General features: G+C 40.9%; 3 protein-coding genes and 1 long non-coding RNA gene across 5 annotated transcripts; 2 read left to right on the forward strand and 2 right to left on the reverse strand.

Annotated features, from left to right (window-relative positions):
• Positions 1–97: 97 nt before the first annotated feature.
• lck (LCK proto-oncogene, Src family tyrosine kinase) lies at positions 98–16440 on the forward strand. The gene is made up of 13 exons (XM_082516616.1): positions 98–1113; positions 2784–2896; positions 3388–3448; positions 4358–4448; positions 6157–6255; positions 6407–6510; positions 8649–8798; positions 8894–9046; positions 11181–11360; positions 13260–13336; positions 15004–15157; positions 15245–15376; positions 15467–16440. Exons 2-13 carry the CDS (start codon positions 2789–2791, stop codon positions 15661–15663), a joined length of 1506 nt encoding a protein of 501 aa, XP_082372742.1. The 5' UTR covers positions 98–1113; positions 2784–2788; the 3' UTR covers positions 15664–16440.
• A 433-nt stretch (positions 16441–16873) lies between these two features.
• LOC309695955 lies at positions 16874–17488 on the reverse strand. Its single transcript, XR_014273266.1, has 3 exons — positions 17268–17488; positions 17046–17165; positions 16874–16942 (listed from the first exon to the last, which is right to left on the reverse strand). It is a non-coding gene; the product is annotated as an uncharacterized lncRNA (long non-coding RNA).
• Positions 17489–17589: 101 nt separating this feature from the next.
• Positions 17590–22610, forward strand: LOC309695953 (putative histone deacetylase 1-B). 2 transcript variants are annotated; one of them, XM_082516984.1, is made up of 14 exons: positions 17590–17742; positions 18449–18561; positions 18636–18753; positions 18830–18904; positions 19028–19166; positions 19797–19938; positions 20015–20107; positions 20194–20302; positions 20399–20539; positions 20701–20809; positions 21183–21313; positions 21394–21546; positions 21682–21733; positions 21839–22610. In XM_082516984.1, the coding sequence occupies exons 1-14, from the start codon at positions 17691–17693 to the stop codon at positions 21864–21866; spliced, it is 1455 nt and encodes a 484-aa protein (XP_082373110.1). In that variant the 5' UTR covers positions 17590–17690; the 3' UTR covers positions 21867–22610. The 2 variants fall into 2 exon arrangements, with proteins under 2 accessions (XP_082373110.1, XP_082373109.1); XM_082516983.1 differs by having other exon boundaries at positions 17591–17742; positions 21394–21564.
• Positions 22611–22661: 51 nt separating this feature from the next.
• Positions 22662–27713, reverse strand: tmem54a (transmembrane protein 54a). Its single transcript, XM_082516985.1, has 7 exons — positions 27613–27713; positions 27271–27439; positions 25968–26164; positions 25552–25611; positions 24257–24451; positions 24031–24168; positions 22662–22954 (listed from the first exon to the last, which is right to left on the reverse strand). The coding sequence occupies exons 2-7, from the start codon at positions 27302–27304 to the stop codon at positions 22829–22831; spliced, it is 750 nt and encodes a 249-aa protein (XP_082373111.1). The 5' UTR covers positions 27305–27439; positions 27613–27713; the 3' UTR covers positions 22662–22828.
• Positions 27714–27748: the final 35 nt, after the last annotated feature.

Consider the following 27748-nt stretch of genomic DNA (forward strand, 5'->3'; position numbering starts at 1 on the left):
TGCACTTTAACGGAAAAAAGAGTGAACTCAGGTGGTTTCATCATGAGTGAGACTTAATCTATGCTGTGGCAGTCTTCTAAGCACATATTTCTGTGCACTTCCTGTAATGTTTGGACTGACTTCCTGCTAGTGCACGCTATGTAGCAGCAGCCGTTCACCACAAGAGAAGAGATGCGGTCCACGGCTAGAGTTGTATGAAATGTCGAAAATGCGACAGCACAGGCTTAGAGGGTGTTAACAGGCAGAGAGGTTTTTACTTTATGCCTTCTCTCGAGTAGAAATGTGACCATGAGACAGCCTGCTAGAGCTAAAATTATGATTCTATGTTACAAAATGTTCTTTAAAGGAGACGTGGAGCTTGTGACGAGGCTTTTCTCTTTATATTTTCACATTTTTTAATAGTAAGCTGAGTAAACCAAGACCAAAGGTTAATTTTAAAGCCTTTTTTGGCTACAGACAAAAATATCCTCAAACCACATGTTTGACTAAAAAAGAAAACTTTGTAGTCTTGTTGACTTAATGCAACTGTCCCAAGTGCTGCAAGATATTCAAATATCTTTTGAACCGCTCTGGACCAACACCTCAGCTGCACACTGAAGATGTTCTTTACTTTAAAGGTCAGCAAGTCGCACGTTAAATGCAAACAGCGAGCGACACAAAAGCGCGGCCTACAAAAGCCCCCCGTCTCTAAACTGTTTTGGAAAATTCATGTCTTGTTCCGTGTTTGGGAAAGGTGCTGTCCTGACCCCTTTACCGTAGAGCCCATAACGTTCCCCCTTGCTCTCACACAGCTGCACAGTAAGCACCTGTTAAAAGCCTGCAGAGCAACCCTCAACCTTTCAACGACAGGAAACTCTCTGGGTTGCTCCCCTCCATAGTGCGCATGTGTGCATGCAGGCGCCGCACAAGTGCTCCTGTGATAGTGTTATAATAAGAGAAGCGGATGATGACATCTTCACACCTAGGCTCAAGTGCTGAAAAACTTGCTTGCTGCACTTAAACAGCTCTTTTTAAAAAAAGAAGATTTAAATAAGATTTCCCAATGGCGGCACCTGAAATCTGACATTATTGGACATTATTGGACGCTTGAGGAGACGTTTCATATCCAAAGAGGTGAGTTTCACACGTGTGATTCTTCTTACTTTAAGATTAGGTCAAAGAAGTAAAGTGAAACTGTGATAAAGGTGTAACAGGAAAGGATTTAAACATCTTTCTTGTCTTAAAGCAAATATTCTACATAAATCTGGGGCTTGTTTTCAAATTTGGTCTTTTCTATGAAGTTTACTGAACTTAAAAAAATAACAAATAGCAGCAACGCAAAATAAATCCATAAATAAATGAATAATGTTCAGCCTGCTTCACAACAGTAACAAAGCGCATTCAGCTACTGGTTATCTCCTCTGTTGATATAAATCTGCATTACAAGGAAGATGTGACCACAAAAGAACAAACCGTTTTCTTGTAATGAAATACCAACGCTTCTGTAAATCTACTTTATTAATCTGTCTTTAAATAACATTTTCAAAAAAAAAAAAGTTTGGGTATTAAAGTATTTTGATACAAAGTTGACACTTCCTATACAAGTTTGTCTGTATATGGAAACAATGTCGACAATGACAACTGTTAAAACGGTAAATAAATTTAACAGTATGCTGTTAAAATGGTGTACCAGCAATTTACATAAAAACTTAAATCAATCGAATATCTATTCCACTCTATTAAAATCTATTCTTTTTTTACAAAAATATGATTTTTTTATGGTTTGTTTCTTCAAGCTTCTGAACTGACAATGAGTGACTGAAGTCAAAAGTCTTAAAATCTTGGTTCATCACATCATTTCTGGTACACTTAATATCTGAAGTAGCCTTGGTTACATTGGAAACAATAACAACAACCATCAGTATGATTTTGGAAAAGCCTTCAGATGTCGATGATAAAAAGCAGAGGGTAACCCCTCAGTGGAAAATGCTGACTTGTATTACTCCCCGAGTGTGTGTCAGTAAGTGTAGGAGTGCTGATGATAAAATAAAAACATCTTTATGATCCCTCTGTGATTCCTTTCTTGGGGTCTCAGGGCAGTAGTGGGCTGTTACTCTCCAGATTTTTCTCACGGCTTTGAGCCTTTGGGACAGACGGCTGCTGCGATTGGCCCACTGACCTTCTTCCATGAATGGTCTGGTGGGAGCCAAGCGAGCCTGAGAAAGCCGGTTCATACAGAGTACCAGTCTAAAACACAATATACAGAGCACGTGCAGATGCTGGATTATACCAGATTAACACTGGTACACTTCTGCAGGGCCTGCTTTACTTTCTCCAGAATGAGAGCAGGAAACGCCCCGATGTGACTGAACATTGCTGAACATTATAGCAAAACTGTGTCAGTTCTGGATGTGATTTTGTTTAACTGACGCAGGGTAGCATTTAAAAAAAGTCCCTTCAGGTCTCAGACTCTTATTTCTGAGCCCGATTTCCCTCTGAGGCTCCATTTTGAGGCGAGGCCCTCAGTCACATCCGACTGAAGCAGTTTTCGGAAGCAAAAGCTTTTTAGAGCACACAATTTCAAATTTAGCCAAAAAAGATTTACTCAAACTGTTTTTCTTTAGATTTTCCAAGAGAATTCGACTTACATAATTTTAAATAGTGATTATAATATGTGGTTGTAAAGCGACGTGGAATCATTCGTTGGTGAATCTAAGATGCCATTTCTTCCACTGCTAATTTGTTGTTCCCATTTTATGAGCATCAGATTTTTTTGAAAATAACCACAAGTTTCCGCCGTGCAGAAAAGATGGGCTGCAACTGCAGTTCGGACTATTCAGACAGTGAGTGGATCGAGAACTTGGATGAAATCTGCGAACACTGCAACTGTCCCATACCGCCACAATCATGCAACCCAGTAAGTGTTCATCTTGTGTGTAGTATGTGCACATTAGTGTGAGTGTGTTGGTGCACATGAATGAGCGTCCATACATGAAAAGCTTCTGGTTTGTGGTGTGTGTGAGAATGACCACTTGGGGGACAAACACATAAGCTGTAAACCCACAGTGTATTTTGTGTTGTGTGGATTGTTGTTGATTATTGTCATATATTTCTGTATAACTTACATAACTGTGAGGAAAGTTTCCTTTTGGTTGTGTAACTAAATGCGGGCGTAACTATCCGTCCAATGTTGTTTGTTTCCTCTCTGAGAATTAGATTTCCCATTAGACTGGAAATGACAGAAATAAAGGAGAAAACCACGTCTTACGATTTACCGTCACGATCCACGTATGAAACCGTAGAACTTCACGGTCTTACAGTGAATGTGACGTGCGATGGTGTCTTGTTTGACCGCATAAATCTTACAAAGTATAAAATGGAAATCTAATCTTGTTTATTTCTTCCCAGTACACAGAGCAGCTGATTCCATATCCATCGCAGTTGACACCTCCTACATCACCTTTACCAGGTAATAAGTTTTAGAAAAAGTAAATTTTGTCTATAAACTTATCCTGATGGAGTTAAATCCATTTTTAATTATTTCGCTTAGTTACACACGACAGCCTCAGTTTAGCACTTCAGACATTTTCCTGCGGGCTAATAGATGCACTGCATGAGTACAATTTGAAAATAACTGTATACATAATTATGTAATATAGTTTTTTTTATTGTGTCAGTGTCAGTACATCTGGACTTTTCCCTCATCCCATCACATTATAAATATTTCCATTTCATTGTTTATGAACACAAAGTTTTCCATTTGCTTTCCATTCTCTGGTTTCCGCGGTGGTTCCTCTTGCTGTTTACACAAATATGACCAAGTATGCATGAAATTATTCAAGTAACTTTGGGCTTATTGTGTACTCAAGTACCACAGCCACACTTTGTTTCCTGGGTCCTTTGTGTAATAATGAATGTGATCCAGGATCAGTTGCAGCAAGTAGTTACAGTAAATCATGTAGTGACACATTTTTTATGATGATTCACTTCCCCATGCAGGAAACAGCTTCCGCTAGTTTATCTATTATATTTTTAGCCTCTAAGTTGGAGTTAGTTCTATAAATAATGAAAAGACAACAATTTATAATGCCATTATCTTGCCCTATAAATAAATCTTTAATTATTCACCTGTAAATGTCTACTTGCTGTTCTCGTACACTCTGACGAGAGGGGATTATTCGCCATCGCCAGCTCACGCTCACAGGGGATCGTTTGCTTTTTCTGTGTAATGTAATGCATTACAATGTGCCGCCGTGAAAGGGCCCCACATGTCTTTGTCAGATATGTAAAATGGAATAGGTTGAAATAAGCTTGACATAAGCTTTTCATGTTAATTGTAAGTAAAATTGTATCTAAAACTACAAATTTTGTCTTGCAGTCAACGTTGTGGTGGCCATTTACAGCTATGAGCCCACTCATGACGGCGACCTCGGCTTCGACAAAGGAGACAAACTCAAGATCCTCAACAAGTAATCTGCTTTTAAACACACACAACAATGTCTTGCAACGAAACCAAGAACTAATCTGGTCCATTATCCACTCACCCCATAAATAGTGGAGCATAAGCTATAAAACCTTAACACCAGGACATTTAACTGATGATTGTACAAAGACAACCCAAACTGAGAAACTGCATTGTTTTGTTTTTAATTATATATACACTCATTTTGACTTTAATACCAGAAATATGTTTGAAAAAGTTGGGACTGACACACTTTCCACTGTGTATCGTGACCCTGTGTATGTTAGGAAAACGAGAAAATCAATCGTTGCAGTTTTGAAAGTGAAATCTCTTTTTTGTTTGTTGATTGGAACAGCTGGGGTAATCTTGTTTTTGGGATGGCTGACACATCTGGACCACAAGTGAAGCCAAGCTGCTGTAATAATAATACAGAGTAGCAGTGTTTTGCTAAAATAAGCAAGAATGTCTGTCACCTGCATGGCAGTACGCATTGTTTACTACACCAAAAGATGGCTGTGGTGTTTTTAGATCATGGGTATCGATATTTCAAGTGCTCAGCCTCGCCCTAGGGTTAAATACGAAAGACTCAGATAAAGACTTAAATTAGAAAACATCTGCGCGACGCTCGTTATAAAAACGATCGTGTTTCTAATTAACATTTCTAGCTTCATGTTCCACCAACTGCTTTTTTTGCGTATTACACAGTTTTTCCAGTCTCTAACTGCTCTGTCCCCACATTTTCTTTTAATGTATTGTTGACGCCAAATTTAAATTGAGCACATTTTTTGCTATATTGTCTTTGTGCGTTTTCAGTTAAATATTGGGATTAACTTATTTGCAAATGACTTAAATTCAGCTTTTAATCATACTTGCACACAGCTGTGGGTCTGCTGGACTGCCGAGCACCCACTGTAAATACACGCCATATGTTTTAGAATGTATTTTCAGATGGGAGATGTTATGACTACATGATCTCACCCAACACTTCCTGTCAATGTGTGCTGTTGAAAATTGAATAAATGTAAAAAAATGCCCCCAAAAAATTCAGACGTGTGATTTTGCGGGTTTGAAAGAGGAAACACAAACTTTAACAAGAGAAAAACATACATATAACAGCAAAGGAAATAAAGCCATATGACATACTGTGCTATATATATGTGGGTAAATATAAAAATGTGCAATAGAAACTCATTCGAATATGTGTATGTACGCAGAAAAGAAAATAATCTTTTGCTTGAAAGTTAAAGTTAATATATCAAAATATAAAAAGCTAGTGTTCTGCATGCACACTTAATGTAGCAAGATTTACCAGTTTTTTAGTAAAAAAATATGTTTGTGACATAGAAAACATAACTTCCTGGAACGACTGCTAGCTAATATTGTATTAAAACGTGTGACAATTGTTAATGATTTTAGGCAGAACTCCAACGACATAACAAGATTAATTTATGTAGCTCAAGATCTTAAATCTTTCATTTTTAGGGCCGTTTACAATTAAGTCTGTGCTGAGCATCCTTCTTTCCCTTCAGCGTCTTCTTCTTTTACACAGAGCAACACATTTTTCTCCCTCCCAGCGATGCGCTTCATTTTATTCACGTAAAGACTATTGAGGCCTTTTTGGGGTTGAACTGAACCTGTTTTCTGAAGCTGTGTGACACACATCACGGCTATGATAACTAACTCAGAGTATTGTTGCTGCCTCTTCTGACATGCAGGGATGATCCAGAATGGTATCTGGCAGAGTCTCTCACCACAGGCCAGCAGGGCTACATCCCCTACAACTTTGTCGCATTGTCCACCGTGGAGACCGAACCGTACGTCACACAGGAAGCACGCTGACACGCCTTTCAAAGCCATGTCATTCAACCTCAACACCATCTCATGTCATGCAATGCATTATCTGTCCCTGAGGGAAGGGAAGTGGTTAGCTCAAAGTGTGAAGCATATGGTGTGTTTGCGCTGCAGGTGGTTCTTCAGGAACATTTCGAGAAACGAAGCCATGAGGCTGCTCCTCGCTCCTGGGAATACGCAGGGTTCCTTCCTGATTCGAGAGAGTGAGACCGCCAAAGGTAAAATGCTCTACAGAAAACCGACTGCGCAGATCAACAGGCGGCTTCTCAGCAGTCTGTTTTACTTCACATTGAGATGCACTTAAATGCTATATGTCACATTTTAAACCTTTAATAACCTAAATGGAACAAGTGAGCTCATGAACAATATGACTGGTTTCCTCAGTAGCAGTCAGTTTTGTTATTACGTGCATTTCCCGTAATCCCACTACCTGTTTCCCAATTTGTCTCATCTGTTTTGTTTCAGTTTTGTTTTCCTGCTCCTTGCTTAAAATAAAAATATGACTTACATGCTGCATTAATTTCACTGGAAATGAAGCCACGACTGCTAAATGCTCACCCCCCTGAAGTGTGCCACGATTCATTATTTTAGCCACTGGCACACAGTTCTGTACGGCGGTCTACACTGTGCTTTTTTAACATCGTCGAATGACTGTGCCCACGTACAGCCTCACAGAACAACGCAGTACAGTGTGATTACCACAGATATTTAACTCTGACTCATAACACACTGGAACACACGGTGACTCACATTTTGTGAGAAAAGTGATGTTTCTATGCATTGTAGTAAAATGACTATAAAATATAAATTATTACAATCAATCAATCTTTATTTATCCCAGACTCATAGTCCATAAAAACAAGATAAACCTCATAACACATAAAACAATAAAAACAGATTAAAAAACCCACCCAAATCGTTTTCCAACAAAAAGACGACCACACCAGCGTCTCTACAATGTAGGCTGGTTACTGAGGGGTGTTCCCATATGTGCATTAAGCTTTACAAGAGGACCCCAGCCACGTAAACCAAAACCTGTCTGAGAATCATTGTCATGCTTTCTTCATTGCCAGCTTAATCGAGTGATGGTTGCATCATTTGGTTGCTTGTAAATCCTTTTTTTTCCTCTTACTTTTGAAGCGGTAAATTTTCAGAAATGTAACAGGATTCAAACTCTCACCTTCAGCTGAATAAAACATAAGCTGTGTATAAAAGATAGATGATTGCACAACTATGTTTTTCAGCTTGAAGTTTGGCATTATGGCCTTCACTATTGTGGAGCAATGAGTGATAATACTTGGACCAGATGGTTGAGTGCTAATATGAAAACCACAAGTCGTTAGCCAATGAGCATCCTCTCGATAAACCCGCTCTCTGACACTTAGAATGATAAAACTTTACAAAATGGACTTACGGTAACGTTTTACTCAACAAATCGAAAATCTCACCAAAAACCAGCGACTAAACCCATAAAACCACCAGGAAACTGTTAACAGAGACCAGGGCTGGGGCTGTTTCTCACTGAGAAAACTGTAGTCTGTTTGCAAACACCACTATCACCCCATCACGTTGGCCATCTTTGATATGGTCAGTGAGTGCTATATTAGCTAGCTTAATTGCCAAGATGCATCCAGATGCACACACAGCTACTCGCTGTTAGTAAGTCACTCACCGAAAAACTGGAAGAGTTTGCTGGACGGTCTGTTAACATGGCAGCAAACATGCTCAAAAAGTCCATTTCGGTGACAGGAAGCGGGTGAGGTGACACCTGGAAGACAGCTAGAAGCTACACGTATTATCGACCTGTCACTCACAACAGCTGAGACCCTAATACTGCCTCATCAAAGCCTTTTCTTAATTTTCAAGCCCCAGAGGTTACCACGTGTGTTCAAGCTATAACAACTCCATGACACCAATATGCTTCCTGTTTAAAGCGTTATGGGAAACAAAGCAAACATTATTATGTTACATGGGAGTAGATAGTGCATGTATCTCAGGTTTGTCAGGTGGAAAGGATTTTCAATGCTCCTGGTTGGTAAAAATGATCAGATTAGCAACTTTAAGCATTAAAGCTGTCACGATGTTGCAAATCTACGCAGAGCGAATCAGCCCACAACATTATTTCTGCTTCAAAGGCCATTTTAGCATTAAACTTTGTCTATATTATGAGAAAATTAAAAATTTTTAATAGTACTAATGTACTGATGTATTAATATTGACATTTCCAATACATTAGCTACTAATTTCATGCGTTGTAGTGGATTATGTATTTTGGAAAGCCTTAAGTGTCTGACAGTGAAAAGCTTAGTTAGGACATTTTAGAGTAAATCATCATGGTTCTAACTTCCTGTTCCAGGATCATACTCGTTGTCAGTGAGAGATCTGGACCATAACACAGGTGAAGGAGTGAAGCACTACAGGATCCGCAACATGGACAATGGTGGCTTCTACATCACAGCGAAGATATCCTTCAACTCGCTGAAGGAGCTCGTCCATCATCACTCACGTGCGTACAGCCTCTTGAGGGGATTATCGATATTGCTGGTTACTGTGGAGTCTTCATTCTAATAATTTTATACGTTTCTTTTCTTTGTCATTCAGGTGATGCAGACGGGCTGTGCACAAAGCTGGTGAAACCATGTCAGTCTAGGGCACCGCAGAAGCCCTGGTGGCAGGACGAGTGGGAGATTCCTCGTGAGTCTCTGAAACTGGAACGCAGGCTCGGAGCTGGGCAGTTTGGAGAAGTCTGGATGGGTAAGTGCATTTCCATTTGCATGACTTTTAAAGGTTTGCAGAATTTTGCAGAAAAAGATCGTGTGTACAAAGCCCAGTTGCTCAATCTGGCTGTGGCCTTGACTGCGTGGCTGCCAGAAAGTTTTCGCCAGGGTTTTTCTGCAGTGTATGCAGAAGCGTTTCCTCCATGCAGTCTTAATTGTAGGCTTGTTTGAGCTGGTTAACTGAAGAGTGATGGGAGGTATTAACCGTGTTACACAACATCGCTCAAGCAGCATAAATCTGGCTTTCCTGTGAAGGATTAAGGTAAACAAGACACAAAGTGTTTGGATCACATGGGTATCAGTTGAACTAATCTGTACCACAACCCCATTATTACTGAATTGCAGGGGTAACTTTCCCTCTATTCCCCATCCTCATTTGCCAGCACAATTTAACATCCCAAACAAACCTCTCTTTAAGAGCTAAACATTACCAACAATGGAACTTCTCCACTCACAGCCACTTTATACTTACAATGTTTGCTCCCATGTAGCCAGAGCTCTGTTTGTTTCTTCATCCTCATCCAAACATTGGTTCAGTGACATTCTTGAATTGTGGGTGCGACTGTCCCTGGCTTTGAAATGTTTATTCACATGCACATGAAAATACACAACTACGTCTTCTAACGAGATTTCCATAGTAGATAAAAGGGGCAGAGAGATGCTTTGAATAGTAAAAATAATTTGCTCACAGTGTCGCTGCACTTCATGTTTGGTGTGAATTGTTCAGCGCTTTGTGTAACTGAAAGTGAAACTGCTCGGTTGTGGCTTTAGTTGGCATGAGGAGGGTGTCAGTGTTCCAGAGCTGGAATGAGAACCTGTTTGCATGAAAGCCATTCAAAAACTGTTGCTCGCCTGGCCCACATTGAATCGCTCCACTGGTGACAAAAGAGCTGTGTTTAGAGTCATCAAATCACCAGCCGGCAACTAGACGGGCTTAATTACTCGTGTGGACAGAACAGGACATTCTTAGTTGGAGTAGAGGCATAGCTTTGTTTGGCAATCAGTTCAGGGTTATAATCTAACATTTGATTGTGGATAAAAGTTGTTACATTTTCTAAAAATGAGTAGAGTGGAGTCCTGCTGACTTTGCTTTGTTTGACATATTTGGCACGATATGATATCAATCGGCCTTCATTACAGGGAAGGAAAAAAAGACAATAAAATAAAGATAAAACATCTTATTAAAAGACAGCTTTACCAAATGTCTCCATAGCTGGGATTCGTGCTGTGCGATAATAAATCTTCTGTTGTTACACCCACAATGATTTCATTTTCAGAAGCACGGAGCCTGCAAACATTTTTATACACCGCATTTCACCATTCAGCTTTAAACGCTCCTCCCCTCACCCTCAACCCCAGACACGGCAGATGGCTGCCCTGAGGTTCTGTCAGAGGCTTCTTCCTGTTAAAGCTGAGCTTTTCCTTCGAGCCACCAAGTACTTGCTCATAGGAGGTCATCGGATTCTTGGGTTTTCTCTGTATTATTCTAGGGTCTTTACCTTACACTATATAAAGTACTGGGTGACTTGTTTCAAGCAGCACTCTAACATTTGACTTGACTTGGTTAGTCATGACCGCACACAAAAGTAATGATTTAGCATTCAATGTTATTTAATCAACGGCAAACGTGGAGTCACCCACTTCATTTTAGCCATCTCACTGACAAACCGCTCAGCAAGTTACAGTCATAGTCTGTGCTGGTGCACTGCACAAATACTGGACTGGTGGTGGGTAACAGATTAAATATTAAGACACTCAAGGCAGACACACCCTTGTAATGTGTAACTCCAAAGGCTAAATGGATGTGTATTTATATAACACTTCTTTTGTCTTTTTCAAACTTCAACCCACAGTCATGCGTTTGCATGTCCTCTTGCCACGATTTAAACAGTGAAACAGTTAGAAACCTGTTTTTGCACCAGACTATGGGAAGGTTGTTAACTATGGGAAGGTTAAACCAGCCACTAGTGGCCATTCAAACACTTGCCATTTTTTGACACTTGCTTGTTAGCTCAATTTTTTCAGCTCTGACATACTAAAGTAAAAAGTGCTAAGTGGTAAACACCAGCATGAGTTCACCCTGTGATATCTATATGCCCATATGTTTTCAGGTGTCTACAACAACGACAGGAAAGTGGCAATCAAGAATCTGAAAATGGGCACTATGTCAGTGGAAGCTTTCTTGGCAGAAGCCAACATGATGAAGAACCTGCAGCATCCTCGCCTCGTCCGCCTCTTCGCTGTGGTTACCCAGGAGCCGATCTATATTGTCACCGAGTACATGGAAAATGGTAGGCAGAAACACAACATGTGTCACAACCTGGAGAATTTTACTAATGAGCTAGTAGCGCCCAACACTCAAGAGGGAATTCCACATGTCAGCTGAAGCATTAAAGGAAAATAAATCAGTGTTTCTGAGCAGTTCCTATTTGAAGGTAAATTAAAGAGATATACGTTTGTAATCACACCAGCTCCTTTCCATTCAATTAAGTAATCTAAAATATGTCTAAGCCTGTCTGACATCTCCTGCCGTGTCAGGGTGAGCTCTGTGCCTGCAGCCTGCAGCAAAGACAAAAGAATTTCTGTTGTAAGTTCTCGCGCTGTTATAGACGCTCAGGATTAAACATGTTGATCTCCTATCAGACTTTGGGTGAAAGCACATGCTCGAACAAAAGAGCGGGCAGCCCAATGCGTTTCTTCTTTTCCCTGAGTCATAATGTCGTCATACACCTGCTCCACCTCAGTGAGCCTGTTGAATCAGTAGAATAGGTTTTGATGGTACATCCACAGCTGCCCTTCTGTTTGTTTGACTTTGATCTTTGATAAGAGATGAAGCTCTGTAATTTTTACATGAATCGAGTCGTGTGAGGAAATCTGAATGAGGCAGCCACAGTAACTCACGGGCCCTTCCCTTCAAAACTTGCTGCTTTGATGAAGCGGCCAAGCTCTGATAGGCCATTTTCGGCTTCTCCTCGTGGCCTTCACTGCTGGCTGCTAAAATGTTTCAAAGCAAACATGAACTTTCACTTCTTTGCTGGGCCCCTTCCAGACAGGTTACTGGTGTTTACGCATCGAGGGGAAGTCTCTCCGGCCCGTCTGAGACGAAGGGTGTTAAATTAGGAGAGGATGAATCACTGTGTTATTGTTCACACAGACCCCTGATGGTGCCTGGCTCTTTTCCAGGGACACATTTACACAAATGTCGGCACACTGCACCGCTGCGGCCGTAAACAAACATGCCGCAGCGCTTTGAATAACAGTTTGTTCAGCATCTCGCCACTGTGTCTTCCTCTTTTCCCCTCTCCTCTTACATAACATATGAGGAATTGCAGTGAATCACAAATCATGTTAGCAGTTTCAGTACTCTCAATAAAGGTTTACTGCCCACAAATCTTTCACTGAGAGGAACAATCGCAAAATGCACAGAGAGATGCTGTCACAAACACAACAACGGGCCTACAGCTGAAATGAATGGCGTGCCTTTGTATAGTCGTCTCTGAGTAGCTTGCAAACCACCAGCACCGGTTCTATGTGAGGCCGTGTCTTTGTCTGGGATCCACATGTTAACGGGACACAATTGTCGCTTCTGTTGTGAAAAGAAAGGACGGCTCTGGAGTTCCCATCTTTTCCGCTTCTCCCTTTTTTTTATTATCAGAGACAACAAAGATGGAAAATAACAGGCGTGCCATCCTAGCTTCCCTTTGTGACCTTGACAAAGAGCTTTACCCTGGTTCTCATACTTCAAAAACTGTCCTCCGGACTTAAGCAGAGGAGTAACTGCCTCTTCTTTCCTGGCACAGTCATTCCTCTGAAACTATTTCCTTTGGTCTGACTTGGTTGGGTGGTGCACAGAGGTATTGTTCTCTGCTAATCAAAGTCAACACAAAGTCAGCTATCAGAAACATATCTGATGGTCTCTGCTTCCTCCAAGTAAAATGTTCACTGATTTGAGGTGCTATTCTGGTCCAGCTCGCTGTATTTATGGCTGCGGAGAATCGCGAGGGCTTTTGTTGTGGATAAAGGGAAATATAATTAGTCTTGTGGACAGTGCATGGTTTTTTCCAATTCATTTTAGCATTCATTGTTGCCTAATCTTTGTTGCATAACAGTCAGTAATGTGGACGCGCCATTATGCAACCTGTTATTCTTTTTGAATGAATGAAAACTTAAGTTGTATATTTTTCTTACAGGTAGCCTGGTGGATTACCTGAAAACAACAGAGGGGAGCAATTTGCCCATGAACGTCCTGATAGAGATGTCATCTCAGGCAAGACATTTATTGTTACAGTGAATATATCTACCCACTTATCTCCATCCTCTCTTCAAGTTATTTACAAGATTTCGTTTTTCACTTCCTATTATTCTAGCACAGCACTTCCACGCAGTAAAGTACCCACTGTTGAGGCTTAGTTTAATCTGGCGATAATATCAGAACCGTGTGTGTGTGTGTGCGTGCAGATGTGAAACCATGTTGATGAATGCAGGCTGGTCTAGACACTGTGGCACATATACCACAGAGGCTTATTACCACCGAACAAGGGGGCTATTGCCTGAACATTTTATCTTGTGTTTTTTTTAATCACACATTTGCACAAAGATGCCAACGTAGCTAAAATTTTAAAAGTATGGCCTTTGCCACCGAATACATGTGGCAGTGAAAGTATTATAATAAGCTTAGGTCGAAAACGAAAAAGTGTAGTTGAAACTTCTTTCAAGTCAGACCCACTGCTTCCTTATCTTTCCAGTCTTAATGCAAAGCAAAGCTAAACCAGCCAACTGCTGACTTCACACTGGCTTCAGCTGCAAAATTTTAAGCATATATTACTATTTGTACCCACTCCTACTTTGTGAAATATAACCTGTCAAAGAAGTTAAATGTGTAGGTTTGGGAATGGAAAACAAAACCACAGGAAGGCAGGCTGAAGCTTCAAAGTCTAACCTGACGAGATTCTCGATGTGCAAGAGGCAAATTCTCGAATGCCTCAGAGCTCACTGCAGAGGGCTGGAGTTTGTGCACAGCAGTGAACGCATTTTTACAGAATCAACGTTTTCAAGCCAGTTATGCACTGATAGATTTTGTGGTAACTGTAACCACCATGCAGTGGACCATAGAGACAAATGTGATTTATTGCTGTGGTCACAACCCTACCTTATGTTTAAATCAAAGTACATGCATGCAGTTAGAGGAATTAGAGATTTTACTCATAATATTTTGAGAGTGGCAACCACAAATCTAAGTGTGGTTTTAAGAACTTTTTAAATGCTTTCCATTATTTCTTTCATGCCACAATCAAATGAATGGAACAAAGGTGTAAAGAGGTATAAAGAGGTAGAGGTGGAGGTCACACTGCCACTTTGTGAAAGACGCAAACATACGTACATCTCAGGTTTCTCCCCGCCTATGTGACACATTCTCACGCCTGAAATATGCACCGCAGCTTCAGAAAAACTAGATAAAACTAGAGAAATGAACAGATCGCCATAAATGTATCAGATAATTTGTGTTTGTGGAGTGGTGAATTCTGTGGAAATCCTTAGCATCAATTTCCTTATTCATCGGAGTGCACTATCAGAGTCCCTTGTAGGTCCACGTCTTTCAAAATGAGCTGTGTTGTACCTGAATGAGTCACAGACTGCCACTGTAATAAACTCTCAGTCTGTGGGAAGGCAAAGCAAGGACTGCAGCATTTTGTTTTGGGAAGTAGAGCTGGTGTTGTGCACCTGGGTGGAGCACAGAGGTGAAAGGGTAGAGAGAACTGACCCGAGGAAGTAGTCAACTCCCTACTTTGGGAATCTGTCTGGTTCATGTGTCTAACACACAAACATTGCACAGTGCTAAAATACACACAGGCCGTACACAGCCATTTATTTTGTGCTTGAACACACACACACACACACACTCATGCTTCTTTTGTCTTGTGCTGTCCCCTGCAGGTGGCTGACGGCATGGCATTTATTGAGCAGAAAAATTACATTCATCGAGATCTGCGAGCTGCCAATATTCTCGTCTCTCATGAGCTCATCTGCAAGGTTGCCGACTTTGGACTCGCACGACTCATAGAGGACAACGAATACACAGCGAGAGAGGGTAGCAACAGCTTTACCTATATCATCTCTTCGGCTCTATTTCAAAGCATTTCATAGATTCTTGTTTAATCTTCTCCATTGTTTCTAGGTGCAAAGTTCCCCATCAAATGGACGGCCCCTGAAGCTATTAATTATGGCACCTTCTCCATAAAATCTGATGTGTGGTCATTTGGGATCCTCCTTACAGAAATAGTGACATATGGACGCATTCCTTACCCTGGTAAATGATCACACTCGTATTACTCATTCTAGTAATAATAATAATTGTAAAAACATTTGATTTCTTATTTGTTTATTTATTTTTTATCAGGTATGTCCAACCCAGAGGTAATCCAGAACCTGGAGCGGAGCTACAGAATGCCACAGCCTGACAACTGCTCCGATGCTCTTTATAGCATCATGTGTCACTGCTGGAAGGAGAATCCGGAGGAGAGACCTACGTTCGAGTACCTGAGGAATGTTCTGGAGGATTTCTTCACATCCACAGAGAGGCAATACCAGGAATAGCTAGGAATAGACACATACAATAAACAGATTCAAACTAAGGCACAGCCTGTGACAGTGGATGCTGGATTTTGATTTTTTTCTTTAGAAGAATGCATGCCTTTCTACTGATAGGGATAAACAGACATTTTCCAAGTTTCTGCATCAAATATATTCTGACATGACCACTTAGATATGATACTATTACCTATGGAACTATGAATATGAACCAGCTGGATCAGAGCCAGCAGCAGAGGGGAGCGTGATCGCCAAGCTGCTTGAATTAACTGGGGACTGACTGATGTAGCTGGATAACCAGCTGCTCTCCTGGTGCTTGTTGTTAACGTGTAAATACTGTTCACTGCTTCAGCTGTGTTTTACCTCTGCTGTTTAATAAATGTTTTTGAAAGTGTTTTAATTTCAGTAAAAAAAGAGAAGCTGTTCATGAATGTTGTTTGTTACCAGATGACATGTGCATTATTTTAGTTTATCATTGCTGATGTTGCAGTGCGTTACCCTAAAATCATGAGAGCCGTCAAACTATTGCTATTGCTCGAGTACTGTAAGTTTTGGGGTAACTTCTGAATCTTCCATTGATCTTGGGTTCTTTAAACTTGTACTGCATTTCGTTTTAAAGGCAAATAATATTTTTACAATGCTGTATTTATTTTAGGGGCAGCGCTACTTGCTTATTGTAGGATTTTATTTACATAACACAGACGTTTATATTTGAGAAATTTGCCTCTGATTAAATATGGAGAAAGCAGCTGCATCATTAAAATGCTGTTTACAACACAGTCATTTTTTGTTTTTTCTATATATTTATTATTTCTTTTTAATTTTTGTTTTCCATTTAGTTTTCTTTTCCCGAGTGGGTTTGCTTGAGTAGGTTTACTGCTTTTAGTTTAGTTTATACTAATTAAAGCATCAGTTCTAGCTCAGTTTTTCATAATAATAATAATAATATAGGGAGGCTTTCCCCAAGTACTGTAATTTTTTTTCCCTAAACAATTTATTTTTGTAAGTTAAATAAAACAAAATCAATCTGAGTTTTAGCTTTGACTTTACTTATAGTTAAATATACTAATTGCTTTGCTTTTTGACCAGACAAAAGCCAGCATACCTGTAGTGCTGGTTCCAGTCCTGGATAAATCGAGAGAGTTGTATCAGGAAGAACACAGTAAATTTTTTGCCAAACCAAAAATTAGATCTTCATACCTTTTCAGTCAGATCCCAGTTTAACAATGACTTCCTTTGGTGCTGTTGGGCAACAGGGTGAAGGTGGAAACTGTGCAAAGGTCGGCTGAAGACAAATGAAAAAGAAAAGAGAAGGTGTGTTAGGCAGCAGAGAGAGAATGAAAGGCAGGGCAGAGGTGAGAGTATGTACGTTAAATTTAAAGACTGACAGGTAACGGAGGAGAGCTGCTGGTATGATGGAGAGAAGCAATGGTGATGGAACAGTTGACCCACACGATCAGACAGCAGGCTCTGAGGGCTATGAATCATAGTCCATAGTCCATCTTTTTCTATGATAGAAAAAGATGGAAAATGGAGATAATGATAGTAACAAAAAAGTCAGGTGGTCAAGCTGAAGATTTTCATTGATAGAAAAGATAAGGAATGCCTACATCAGAAGGACAGAGACAAATAGAGACAAAGTTGGAGAGGTGAGGCTGACAGGATGCTGACAGATCGGCTGAGATGGAGGCAGATGATCCACTTTGGCGACCCCTAAAGGGATCTTTATCTTTATTATACTTCTGCTTCTATGTTAATGTTGAGATTTGGATGAAGCAAAATCTCTTCTAACTAAAAACAATTATGATATTGCTGTCTTTAATGAGGTAAACTACAGAAATAATTTCATCCGCGCTGTAGTTCATGTTCATGTTGTGGATTCTGTCAGCCTCTCCCTCTGTCGCCCCCTGTGGCGAGACTGTAGCATCACACTCCATTGATTGGCCGTGGCACAAACTCTCCGCCTCTTGTCGCCGTTGTCTCCTGCGGTGTGTGTGCGGCGGCGGTGAAATTCAGCTAAAAACGGACTAAAAATGGCGCTTACTTCTCAAGGAACAAAGAAAAAAGTTTGCTACTACTATGATGGTGAGTACTGGGGTGGCTGCACTCTAAACCGCTGGCGTGTTGATGAATCAAACCCGCCTCTCTGCACTAACAAAGGTTACCGTTTCTTTTTTTTTTAACCTCCTGCTAACCTGGCACTGTTGCTAACGTAGCTAGCTCGAGTCGCAGGCGGCTTTGCAGCATCTGAGCCGCTCACAGTCCCGCTGTGTCCGAGCAGAGCCTTAATGTTCCAATAATATTTGCTCAGACTGTCTAAATACTAGGGTTTCTTTTCAGATGTTGCTTAAAAGCGTTTTCTTCCGGACCTTGTTACTTTAACTGGACTAGTTAATGTTACTAGCTAGCAGGCTAACAATGGGTACTTCATTGTTAATACAGTTGGTTAATAGTAGGCTAACACTTGGTTAGGTCGTCTTACTTCCTTCAGATGTCGGTGGTTCTGGTTAAAAAAAAAACACTTTTCATCGATATTGACCCACAGTGCACTAAATCCTCCGTGTACGCCACGACTTTGGACTTTAACAGAGACTCTTTGATCTGCGTGTCTTGGCTTGAGGTCCTTAACAGACCTGCGTGAAGTTACAGCTGGATACCTTCACAACCTTTTCCGCTGCATGGATGTTTCATACGTGCAAACCTCTGTACTTCAGCTCTGCTTCTCCTAACTGAGGTCGTGCCTGTAGAGTAAAATAGTAATCCAGTGTGTTTTTATTTGTTCTCATTTCAGGTGATGTTGGAAACTATTATTATGGACAGGGGCATCCCATGAAGCCCCACCGAATCCGCATGACACACAACCTGTTACTGAACTATGGCCTCTACAGAAAGATGGAAATATATGTATGTGAAAGTTACAGTCTGGATGTGTAAGTTTGGTTTTAGTAGCTGTAAGTAATTTGCCCTTTTTGTTGCAGCGTCCACACAAAGCGAGTGGAGAGGAGATGACCAAGTATCACAGTGACGATTACATCAAGTTCCTGCGTTCAATCCGGCCCGATAACATGTCAGAATACAGCAAACAAATGCAGAGATGTAAGAGACTTGCTGTTTAGCTAAAGTCAATTAAACTGATTGTGTACGTTGACTAATTTTGTGCTTTTCTTTACAGTTAATGTGGGGGAGGACTGTCCAGTGTTTGATGGATTATTTGAGTTCTGCCAGCTGTCAGGCGGGGGCTCCGTTGGTGAGTTTTCTTTATTTGAACTCTCATCAGAGAGGCATGCAGCATCTTTCAGTAATAATGTCAGTAATCTGCTAAATTCAACCTAATCTGATTCTCAATTCTCACATCCTCGCGGTCCTCCAGCCGGTGCTGTGAAGTTGAACAAACAGCAGACAGACATTGCTATCAACTGGGCTGGAGGCCTTCATCACGCCAAGAAGTCAGAGGCCTCTGGGTTTTGTTATGTCAATGACATCGTGTTGGCTATCCTGGAGTTACTGAAGTAAGTCAAAAATGCTACAGCAGGGAAAAGGGAAGTAAAAGTCTCTGCAAATTACTTCTCCAAAAGATACAGTTTTAGATGAGTAGATTGAAAACAAAAGTTGAGGAGGTCCCACACTCTTATCAGTGATCAGTGCAAGACAGATGGGTTGGTAGGAACTATAGCACGATACAAACAACTTTCACACAGCCTTAGATGAAGAATTATAAGTATGCACAAATTGGAAAAGGCAAAATCAGACTCACTATACTCAGTATAAATCCATCAAAAGTCATACCAGGAGGTGTAAATAAAGGCATGAATGATGACAAAAACACTGTAGAAGTCAAGTCAAGGCCCACCAAAATCCAGATTCGATTCAAAAGACCACATTTGGGAGGGCAGAAAAAGAAAAGGCAACACTGCATACCAAAACCTCATTCCGGGTGTAAAACATACTGGAAGAAGCATCGTGGTTTGTGGTTTCTTTGGTACCTCACAGCTGATAACAAACTGTTCTTTGAAGAAACTGTGTTGTTGCAAGATGAAGGAAGCCACTGACCCAAAGCACACAAGTGATATAGCCTCAAAAGTAAATGACGATATTTCTGACATTATGTGGATTCCAAGAACTTTTCCTTTTATTTTCAGATACCACCAGAGAGTTCTGTACATAGATATTGACATCCATCACGGAGATGGTGTGGAAGAGGCTTTCTACACCACAGACCGTGTCATGACCGTGTCCTTCCACAAGTATGGAGAGTACTTCCCTGGCACCGGTGACCTCAGGGTAGGTCTTTGATGAATACATTTCAAAATGTCAGTGTGGTAATGCAGCCAGTTGATATTTGCTTTGTTATCTGTAGGACATCGGAGCTGGAAAGGGCAAATATTACGCTGTGAATTACCCGCTGAGGGATGGGATTGACGATGAGTCCTATGAAGCCATATTTAAGCCTGTGAGTAAAAAAAACTATTGTTAACTTTTGCACTTTGACATTTTTGTAACGAAACATTCGTGATAGTGTTTGTGTTGTTTGTGTAGATCATGGCTAAAGTGATGGAGATGTACCAACCCAGCGCGGTGGTTCTCCAGTGTGGAGCCGATTCGCTGTCTGGAGACAGGCTTGGTTGCTTTAACCTCACCATCAAAGGTTGGCTAACTAAAACAAAAATCCTCTTCTCTTGATCTAAATTGGACTGAGACTCTAAAGAAGGCTTAATGATTGTTTCCATGTTGTTTGCTTTAGGTCATGCTAAGTGTGTGGAGTATATGAAGAGCTTCAACCTGCCACTGCTTATGCTGGGTGGAGGAGGCTATACTATCCGTAATGTGGCACGCTGCTGGACGTATGAGACTGCCGTGGCCCTAGATACCTCCATCCCAAATGGTGTGTTTAAATGTCTTTGCTGTAATTAAGACACAGACGTTGGGTAACATTCTTCTGTGCTGGTCCCACGAACTAGCAGCAAACTTTGGTTTCATAGCACTAAAGGAGGCCAGCAGCCTCCTTAAAGCATTAACATACTTTTAATAAAACTTGCTTCACAGAGCTTCCATACAACGACTACTTTGAGTACTTTGGGCCAGACTTCAAGCTGCACATCAGCCCCTCCAACATGACCAATCAGAACACCAACGACTACCTGGAGAAGATCAAGTAAGCTCATGAAAATAGATTAAATTAGTATTTTTTAACCTTTTTTGAGCCACGACACATTTTATAGAACAAAAATATCCCGTGGCACCCTGCCAGCAAAACATGTTCCAAAATGACACATCGTAGCCTAAAACAGAACCTAAATCAGCAATTTGGTCTGTTTGCTTACACTCAGGCCCAGGTTTCACACAGAGTGAAACCTGGGCCTGTTAAATGAACACAAATCTGGTATCCTGGCTAGAATTGAAGAAAGGCATACACAAAGCTCTTCCTCAACAGCTCTTTAGTTTTTATAGCAGCCTTGCTGGAAAAGAGCAGCTCACATAGGTTGTGGAAAATGTTTTGACTGAAAAATCCTCTTTCTCCCCTCTAGGCAGCGCCTGTTTGAGAACTTGCGGATGCTCCCTCATGCCCCTGGTGTCCAGATGCAGGCCATTCCAGAAGATGCAGTGCAGGAGGACAGCGGGGATGAGGAGGAGGAGGATCCCAACAAGCGCGTATCCAGTAAGAACCTTCACACAGACCCCAGTTCAGTTCAAACTGCCAGACGGGAGAGTGTAACATGTTCAAATTTAACCCCTCAGTTCGTTCTCGTGACAAGAGGATAGCCTGTGAGGAGGAGTTCTCTGATTCGGAGGATGAAGGTGAAGGAGGCCGCAGAAATGCTGCCAGCTTCAAGAAGGCCAAGCGAACTAAATCCGAAGGAGAGAAAGAGGGAGAAGAAAAGGAGAAGAAAGGTGAGGGAGAAACAAAAGGTATCTATGCTTTTCATTCTCATCTCACCTATTTCATGTAGTTCTGTAATATCAAGAGCACTTAAATATGATTTTTATGGCTCTCGGGGTGGCTGATGCTATTTTTGTTTTTAACAGAAGTCAAAGAAGAGGAGAAGGTGCCAGAGGAGGAGAAAATGGACACATCAAAGTGAGAAAACAGTGCGCACACACACACATTGACCCTGCTGTCCAGGAGGTGGTTAAGTGGGAATGCTAATAATGTCCTTACTCGCTGTTACTCTGGGTTCTTTAGGCCAAAAGAGGAATCCAAGACACCTTGAGGTCCTCAGCACCCAGTGACGCCAATACAACAGATCAGAACGGAGATTTTGTTTGGATAAGACTGCTGCAGTGGAAGCAAATAAAGGACTTTGACTTTACAATGAGACCTCTCTCCATGAGAATGGAGACGGGTTCTGTGTTTTTCTAGAAAACCTTTTCAACTTTGCTGTTAATGGACTGAAGTGTTGTTTTTGTATACGGTTTCGTTTTTTTATGCTCTTATACTTGCTTTCCCCCCCTCTTGTGACCAACATTGTAAAAATGGCTTCGCAAATGTCTGCTTTTATATATCTGATGGATTTAATTTATTTAAATCATGATATTTTGGCTACTTTATTTTAGGTATTTCAGTCCCACTTTTGTCCTGTGCCTTTGAATATGTAGTTGAACAGCATGCTGGTACCCTAGATCCTTTTCTGTAATGTTGTGTCACTGGTCTTGCCTGCCAAAGTCAGTGAGACGCTTGAACATAACATTCACAATTAGCTTTTGTGGCACATCGTAAGCATATTTTTATATTTTAGGTTCTAGTTTCTGTCCTTTACAGCCACGATGACATCTGTCTGATTTCTGGGGCTCCCGGGTTGTGATATTGATAACATTTTGTCAGATTGAATCAGACTTAGTGTAAGGCTTAGATCTCACAGGAACTTGAGAGGCAAGACATGTCAGAGATCATCTGTTGTGTGTGTATATATAAATTTGTATTCTGAAAAACATCAGTAAAAGTGTTCAACACAAAAGACGACAGCTTCCAGATGTTATTGAGCAACAAAAGGTCCCGTAGTTTTCAGTTTTGTTTGGAAAAGTTTTAATTCTTTAACACAAGAATACAATGCATTTTGATATAAAAAGGCTAGCCCTATTGTCAACTTGTCTTCATACATTAAATGTGTAACAATCCACGCTTTAGCCAGTGCAGCTCAGCACTTTGTAACCTATTCTCTTAGATTCAGCTGCTTCAGAGTAAGTCACTCTGCACCCCAGCAGTGTTGCTGTCCAGCAGGTCATCCTGCTCTGTAGATCCCACTTCAGTGTCCGTCTCCCTGTATTGCAGTGCTGGTGTGGTTTCAGCAGATCTCCGCATCTGAAATATGAATGATTTCACATGATGTTTTCCAACAGTGGGGATGGGATAGAATTAATAGCACAGGTTTACTTCATGGTGGTAATAAGATGTCAACTTCTAATCTCTTGGTTAGAGCTACTGCAAAGCTATATATGCAGAAATTGGTTCAAAACAGATCATTACGCTGCACCGATGCTTCAGCTGAAAAATAAATAAAACTGTGTTACGCACAAATATTAATTTAATGGAAGAACAATTTTAATGCATCAGATTCGGTATTAATTACAGGGCTACGATGACAGCGATACATTTCTTGCGTAGCTGGCTTTTTTCCTTACTTCAAATAGGTGAGACCTTATTAATATGAGCACTGGAAAAGTGCTTATATAAAAGTGCTTAAAGTGCACACGTTCAGTTTTTAATATTGTTCTAGCGCACAGAGACACTCAAAGTCTGCTGCTATTTCTGCATCAACCTCTGTGTTTAATTTCTTCACGTTTTCTTAAAATTATGCCATTTTTTTCCTAAAATTAATCATCGCTTCCCTTCTTTGCTCTGCTGCCACTCAAAAGTGATCAGTGACTGTAAAAACAGAACCAGAGAAGGATAGCTGTACATGTATGCTGGATGGATACTCTAATTCCACCAACGATAGTTATCCAGTCAGACAAGCAAGAGATATTATTCACACTACTGCAAACAGAAGGCACAAGTGATAAGAATAGGAAACATGGTCGTTAAAATGATCAAATAAAACTATTCTGGTACACAAACTTTCTCTTGCTAGAGAGACCAAGAAGGACGTCCCACAGATGGCGATATGACATCTTCAACATCTTTGCAAATTTTCTTTTCAAAGTATTTTTCAACCAAATCTAGACATGTGACGTCTGGCTGATGATTATTCAGCATTTACATGTCTGCCTTTTTAATATATATTTATTACAGAGAGATATCATTGTAAGAATGTCAGGTAGAAAATTATCGTTATCATTTTCCTCACAGAAACAAAATCTTGAAATTTGTTACTATGATGTGACCCTAATAAGTAATGTACCGCTAACGCTGCTGACAATGATCTGACTGTCGCTTACCCTGTTCTTCACACGTGGCCTCTTCCTGCATGGACAGAGGTAGAGGAATGAAGTGCAGGCAGCAAAGCAATGGAAGGAGAACACTGCTTCCACAACAGACATAAAGATGAGCGGCAGCCACAGAATGATGGTGGTCGCCTTGATGAAACAAAGTGCAAAACTGATCACCACACAACAGTTCAAATCAGAAGTGCGGTCACTAGATGAATGTTTATATTAAACTTACGTAGATACGGGTGGGATCAAAGGGGCATTCGTTTGTGATGCTAAAAGAGCTAATATTCTGAACGGCTGCGTTGCATTGTGACAGCAGGGCCTTTCCTTTGGACATAATAGCTGTAATTACAGAAGCTAACAAGCCCACGGTGGAGGCAGACGCCAGGAAACCTGCTATGAAACTGAAGACCAGCAGGACCCATATCTGCAAAAACAACACGACGAAAACAGAGTTGGTACAATTCGAATGATCTTGAAAGTCAATACTTGAAATGACCACCTTTAAGTACTATTCAGGAAAAGTTCTCCAGGCTTCTTGAACGACATTCAAAGCTTTGTGGGACTGTGGGGAGGCCAAGCCATGACTCAAAATGTCCCATTGTGTGTTTTTCCATCCAAGTATGCTTTTTTGCACTGCCAAAACAGCGCTGGGATTATTGTCATGCTAACAAATAAATAAATCAAATGAAGCTGTGGCCAATTAGACACATTCCTGATGGAAAGTGTGTGATGTGACTGCACATCAGGCTAAGATATGCTAAGATCTAAATTTTCAGCCAACAGCACTCTGGGTAAAACTGCTATTTTATGCCTGTCAAACTGTTATTTTTAAACTGCAGCATTTTTCATAGAGTCAGTTGAAGAAACTGGAACAAACTATGTGATTTTTGTGACAGGCTACTTGTAACAAAGTTCCTAAAGAAGCAATTTGAAATGTGTTCATATAGGTCAGTGTTACGTGGATTAACAAAAAAAAAAAAAAAAAAATCTCAAAAACAATCTGAAAATTTTCAGATACAGATACAAAAAAACCAAAGCAAAAAAACAAAACATCTTTGGACGCTAGCTTTAGAATGCCTGGAGAACTATTGCTCAAGAGTCTTGATGCATGCTCAATCATCCAGGTAAGTAAATCTCCAAAAGTTGATTCTGTTCATCTGGACTGAAAACGCTACGTCCAGATGATCAGAGTCAACTTTTGAAGTATTGCTCAAGAGCACTCCTTGGTAGCACAATATAAAGAAGTGTGAGTTGGCTAAAGCCTTTTGAGCTGTAGTGTATGTTGGGAAGTGATAGAAATATTTCTCCATGATAGAAAAGATGACATTTAGCATGTAGCTGATGGCACAGATTGTTCAGTGAAAACACATCCAATGTTTCAAACCTGTTTGGAGCTTACGCTTGCATGCAAGTATGTTACGTATTTAAATCGTTATCTACACACACACGCACTGAGTCACAAACAAAAAGCAGGTTCTAACAGCAGCCAGGAAACAAGAGCCGTTTGGCAAAGTGAATATTTACCAGGATCCTGTTTTTCTTGTTTCTGGATAGGACTATAGCTGTTATTCCACAGATCCCTCCCTAAAGAAAAACCAGAAGTTCAGCAAAAGAAGATGATTACTCAGACAGATGACGCAACATGACTCAAACATTCAGTTTAACATTCAAGTGACAGAGAGGACACTCCAGCTGTATACTGAATGTGCCATTGTGATGGTTTGATCATGTTTCTGATTGTAAATTTGTCTCTGTAAACCTGCTTCTCCTGCAGCTTTTCAATGGGTTTGTTTGTTTGTTTAATCCAGGGATTGGCCCTTTGGTGTGGTCAGGATAAAGCCATTAATGACCCTTAAATATATGTTCTGTAATTTTGTCTCTTTTTTCCCCTTTTAATATGCAGTATGTAACAGTACGCAGCTGTCAGTCCTAGCCCTTACCAAAAGACCTGCCACGATAGCGATGATATTGGCGATGGGGTACACCAAATTCTTGACCTGGCGTTGCAGACTGATGTGTCTGAGCACAGTGCTGTGCACCAGTGCTCCAAGAATAAAGTTTACATGGCCCACCAGCACCAGCGCCAACCCCATCTTCATCAAGACTTTGTTGTCCTTGAGGTTGGCACAGCATAGTCCTGAGGGAAGCCAAAACCAAAAATATGTTATTTTGAAATCATGAGCTTAACTTAGCTTTGAACATGATGATCTCTGCCGGGGGGAAATGGATAAACAGCTACATCATCATTGCATTGTGTGTGCAGCAGTTCATACTTTCTGACAGCTGTGTGCACATCAGCTTGACGCGTGTGCATACAAGTTTATTAAATGTGAACTGAACTGAAATACGATCTCAATGTGAAACACTGAGACCTTGTGTGAAGTTAGTGCAGACTTTACCGTGGCTTATGCAGAGTTAAAAAGGAAGCGGGGCAGCGGTTAGCACAATATGAGAACAAGGCAGTAACCACAATTATCCCCAGCCCCCTGCAGAGAGGCCTGAAGATGTCTTCCACTGCTTGCAGAAAATACTGCAGCTGTGGTAAGACTGCAGGTCTCAGCAGGCTCACGCTGCACTATTCTGTGTCCCTCGTTTTAAGAGTGAAGCATACATGTTTAGAGACCATGTAAGAAAATCCTGAACCAAACAAGACAAAGCTCAGGGTGGGGTGTTCAAACATTTATCAGCACACAGAGGTGGCCCAATGGTCCGCTGCTCTCACGCACAGGTGGGTGCTGTTGAAATACTTGTTTTCAGTCATAATATTGGCAGTTTGTCCTTTGTTGCCACACATTTTCCCACCACAGTGTGAAGTAGCAGTAACAGTACTGAATTCCCAGTGTGAATAGATAAAGTATAAGCTAATCCTTTCACCTTTGTTTGGCTCCATACTTTTAAAGGATGCTTAGAGGGGTACAGGCTCCATACCGTACTATCCTATCCAAACTGTTAGCATCCAATAATTCACAGCTATCTAAAAGATTCACTTGTATATCAAGGAAAGTCTAAAGAAATATCACTGATAGTAAAACCCAACCATACGATGGGTGGATTATTCTTAACTGGTATAAACGGCGAGAAAAACACTAAAATATTAAGTTATAATAGAACAATAACACTGTGGTTTGATTATGTCTCTTCCTCACTGAGCTCCATGTTCAAAAGCACAGACCACGCCTAGAAACTTTAGCACGTACATTCCCCTGCTCGGTACCTGCCAGACTACGTGAAAGGTTAACTCACCTGTGCCCGTCTTTCTGTTTCCTTTGTTTTTCATATTATTGTCGTTTGTAAATTCATTCTCGACAGCTTTCTGACTCGACCGTTTTTCGGCGGGTTGTCGGTTTCTTCTAAACGCCGCACACCTGGGAACACACGGGCTCTACCTGAGCGGAAGCTCCGCCCACGATACCTTAAAAAAACAAAACAAAACAAAAAAAACACTCCAGTGTCGGTCGGAGACAATAACAAGTATTCATATGTTTACAAACAATACAGCTTTATTCACATACGCTATTGTTATAGTTTATTAGATTGTTTTTAGATTTTAAAAAAAGTGTCATGATCGTGATCCCATCCATTAACCTCCTTGTCAGGGTCGCAGGGGGACTGGAGCCTATCCTGGCTGTCTTAGGGGGAGAGGCAGGGTACACTCTGGACAGGTCGCCAGTGTGTCGCAGGGCTAACACCTAGAGACATACAACCATTTCCACTGACCTTC

This window comes from Aulonocara stuartgranti, assembly GCF_965226115.1.
Source record: "Aulonocara stuartgranti genome assembly, chromosome: 19".
Lineage (NCBI taxonomy): Eukaryota > Metazoa > Chordata > Actinopteri > Cichliformes > Cichlidae > Aulonocara > Aulonocara stuartgranti.

What these genes read in the sequence shown, in the direction of transcription:
- lck (XM_082516616.1), top strand. Translation starts at nt 2,789, where the DNA reads ATGGGCTGCAACTGCAGTTCGGACTATTCAGACAGTGAGTGGATCGAG. An exon ending in GCTCGTCCATCATCACTCAC is followed by an intron (nt 8,799 to 8,893) that starts GTGCGTACAGCC and finishes TTTGTCATTCAG; the next exon opens with GTGATGCAGACGGGCTGTGC. An exon ending in TGGACGCATTCCTTACCCTG is followed by an intron (nt 15,377 to 15,466) that starts GTAAATGATCAC and finishes ATTTTTTATCAG; the next exon opens with GTATGTCCAACCCAGAGGTA.
- LOC309695953 (XM_082516983.1), top strand. Translation starts at nt 17,691, where the DNA reads ATGGCGCTTACTTCTCAAGGAACAAAGAAAAAAGTTTGCTACTACTAT. An exon ending in ATGAAGCCATATTTAAGCCT is followed by an intron (nt 20,108 to 20,193) that starts GTGAGTAAAAAA and finishes TTGTTTGTGTAG; the next exon opens with ATCATGGCTAAAGTGATGGA. An exon ending in TCCCAACAAGCGCGTATCCA is followed by an intron (nt 21,314 to 21,393) that starts GTAAGAACCTTC and finishes TTAACCCCTCAG; the next exon opens with TTCGTTCTCGTGACAAGAGG.
- tmem54a (XM_082516985.1), bottom strand. Translation starts at nt 27,304, where the DNA reads ATGAAAAACAAAGGAAACAGAAAGACGGGCACAG. An exon ending in CTATCGTGGCAGGTCTTTTG is followed by an intron (nt 25,612 to 25,967) that starts GTAAGGGCTAGG and finishes GTTTTTCTTTAG; the next exon opens with GGAGGGATCTGTGGAATAAC. An exon ending in GGCCACGTGTGAAGAACAGG is followed by an intron (nt 22,955 to 24,030) that starts GTAAGCGACAGT and finishes TTCATATTTCAG; the next exon opens with ATGCGGAGATCTGCTGAAAC.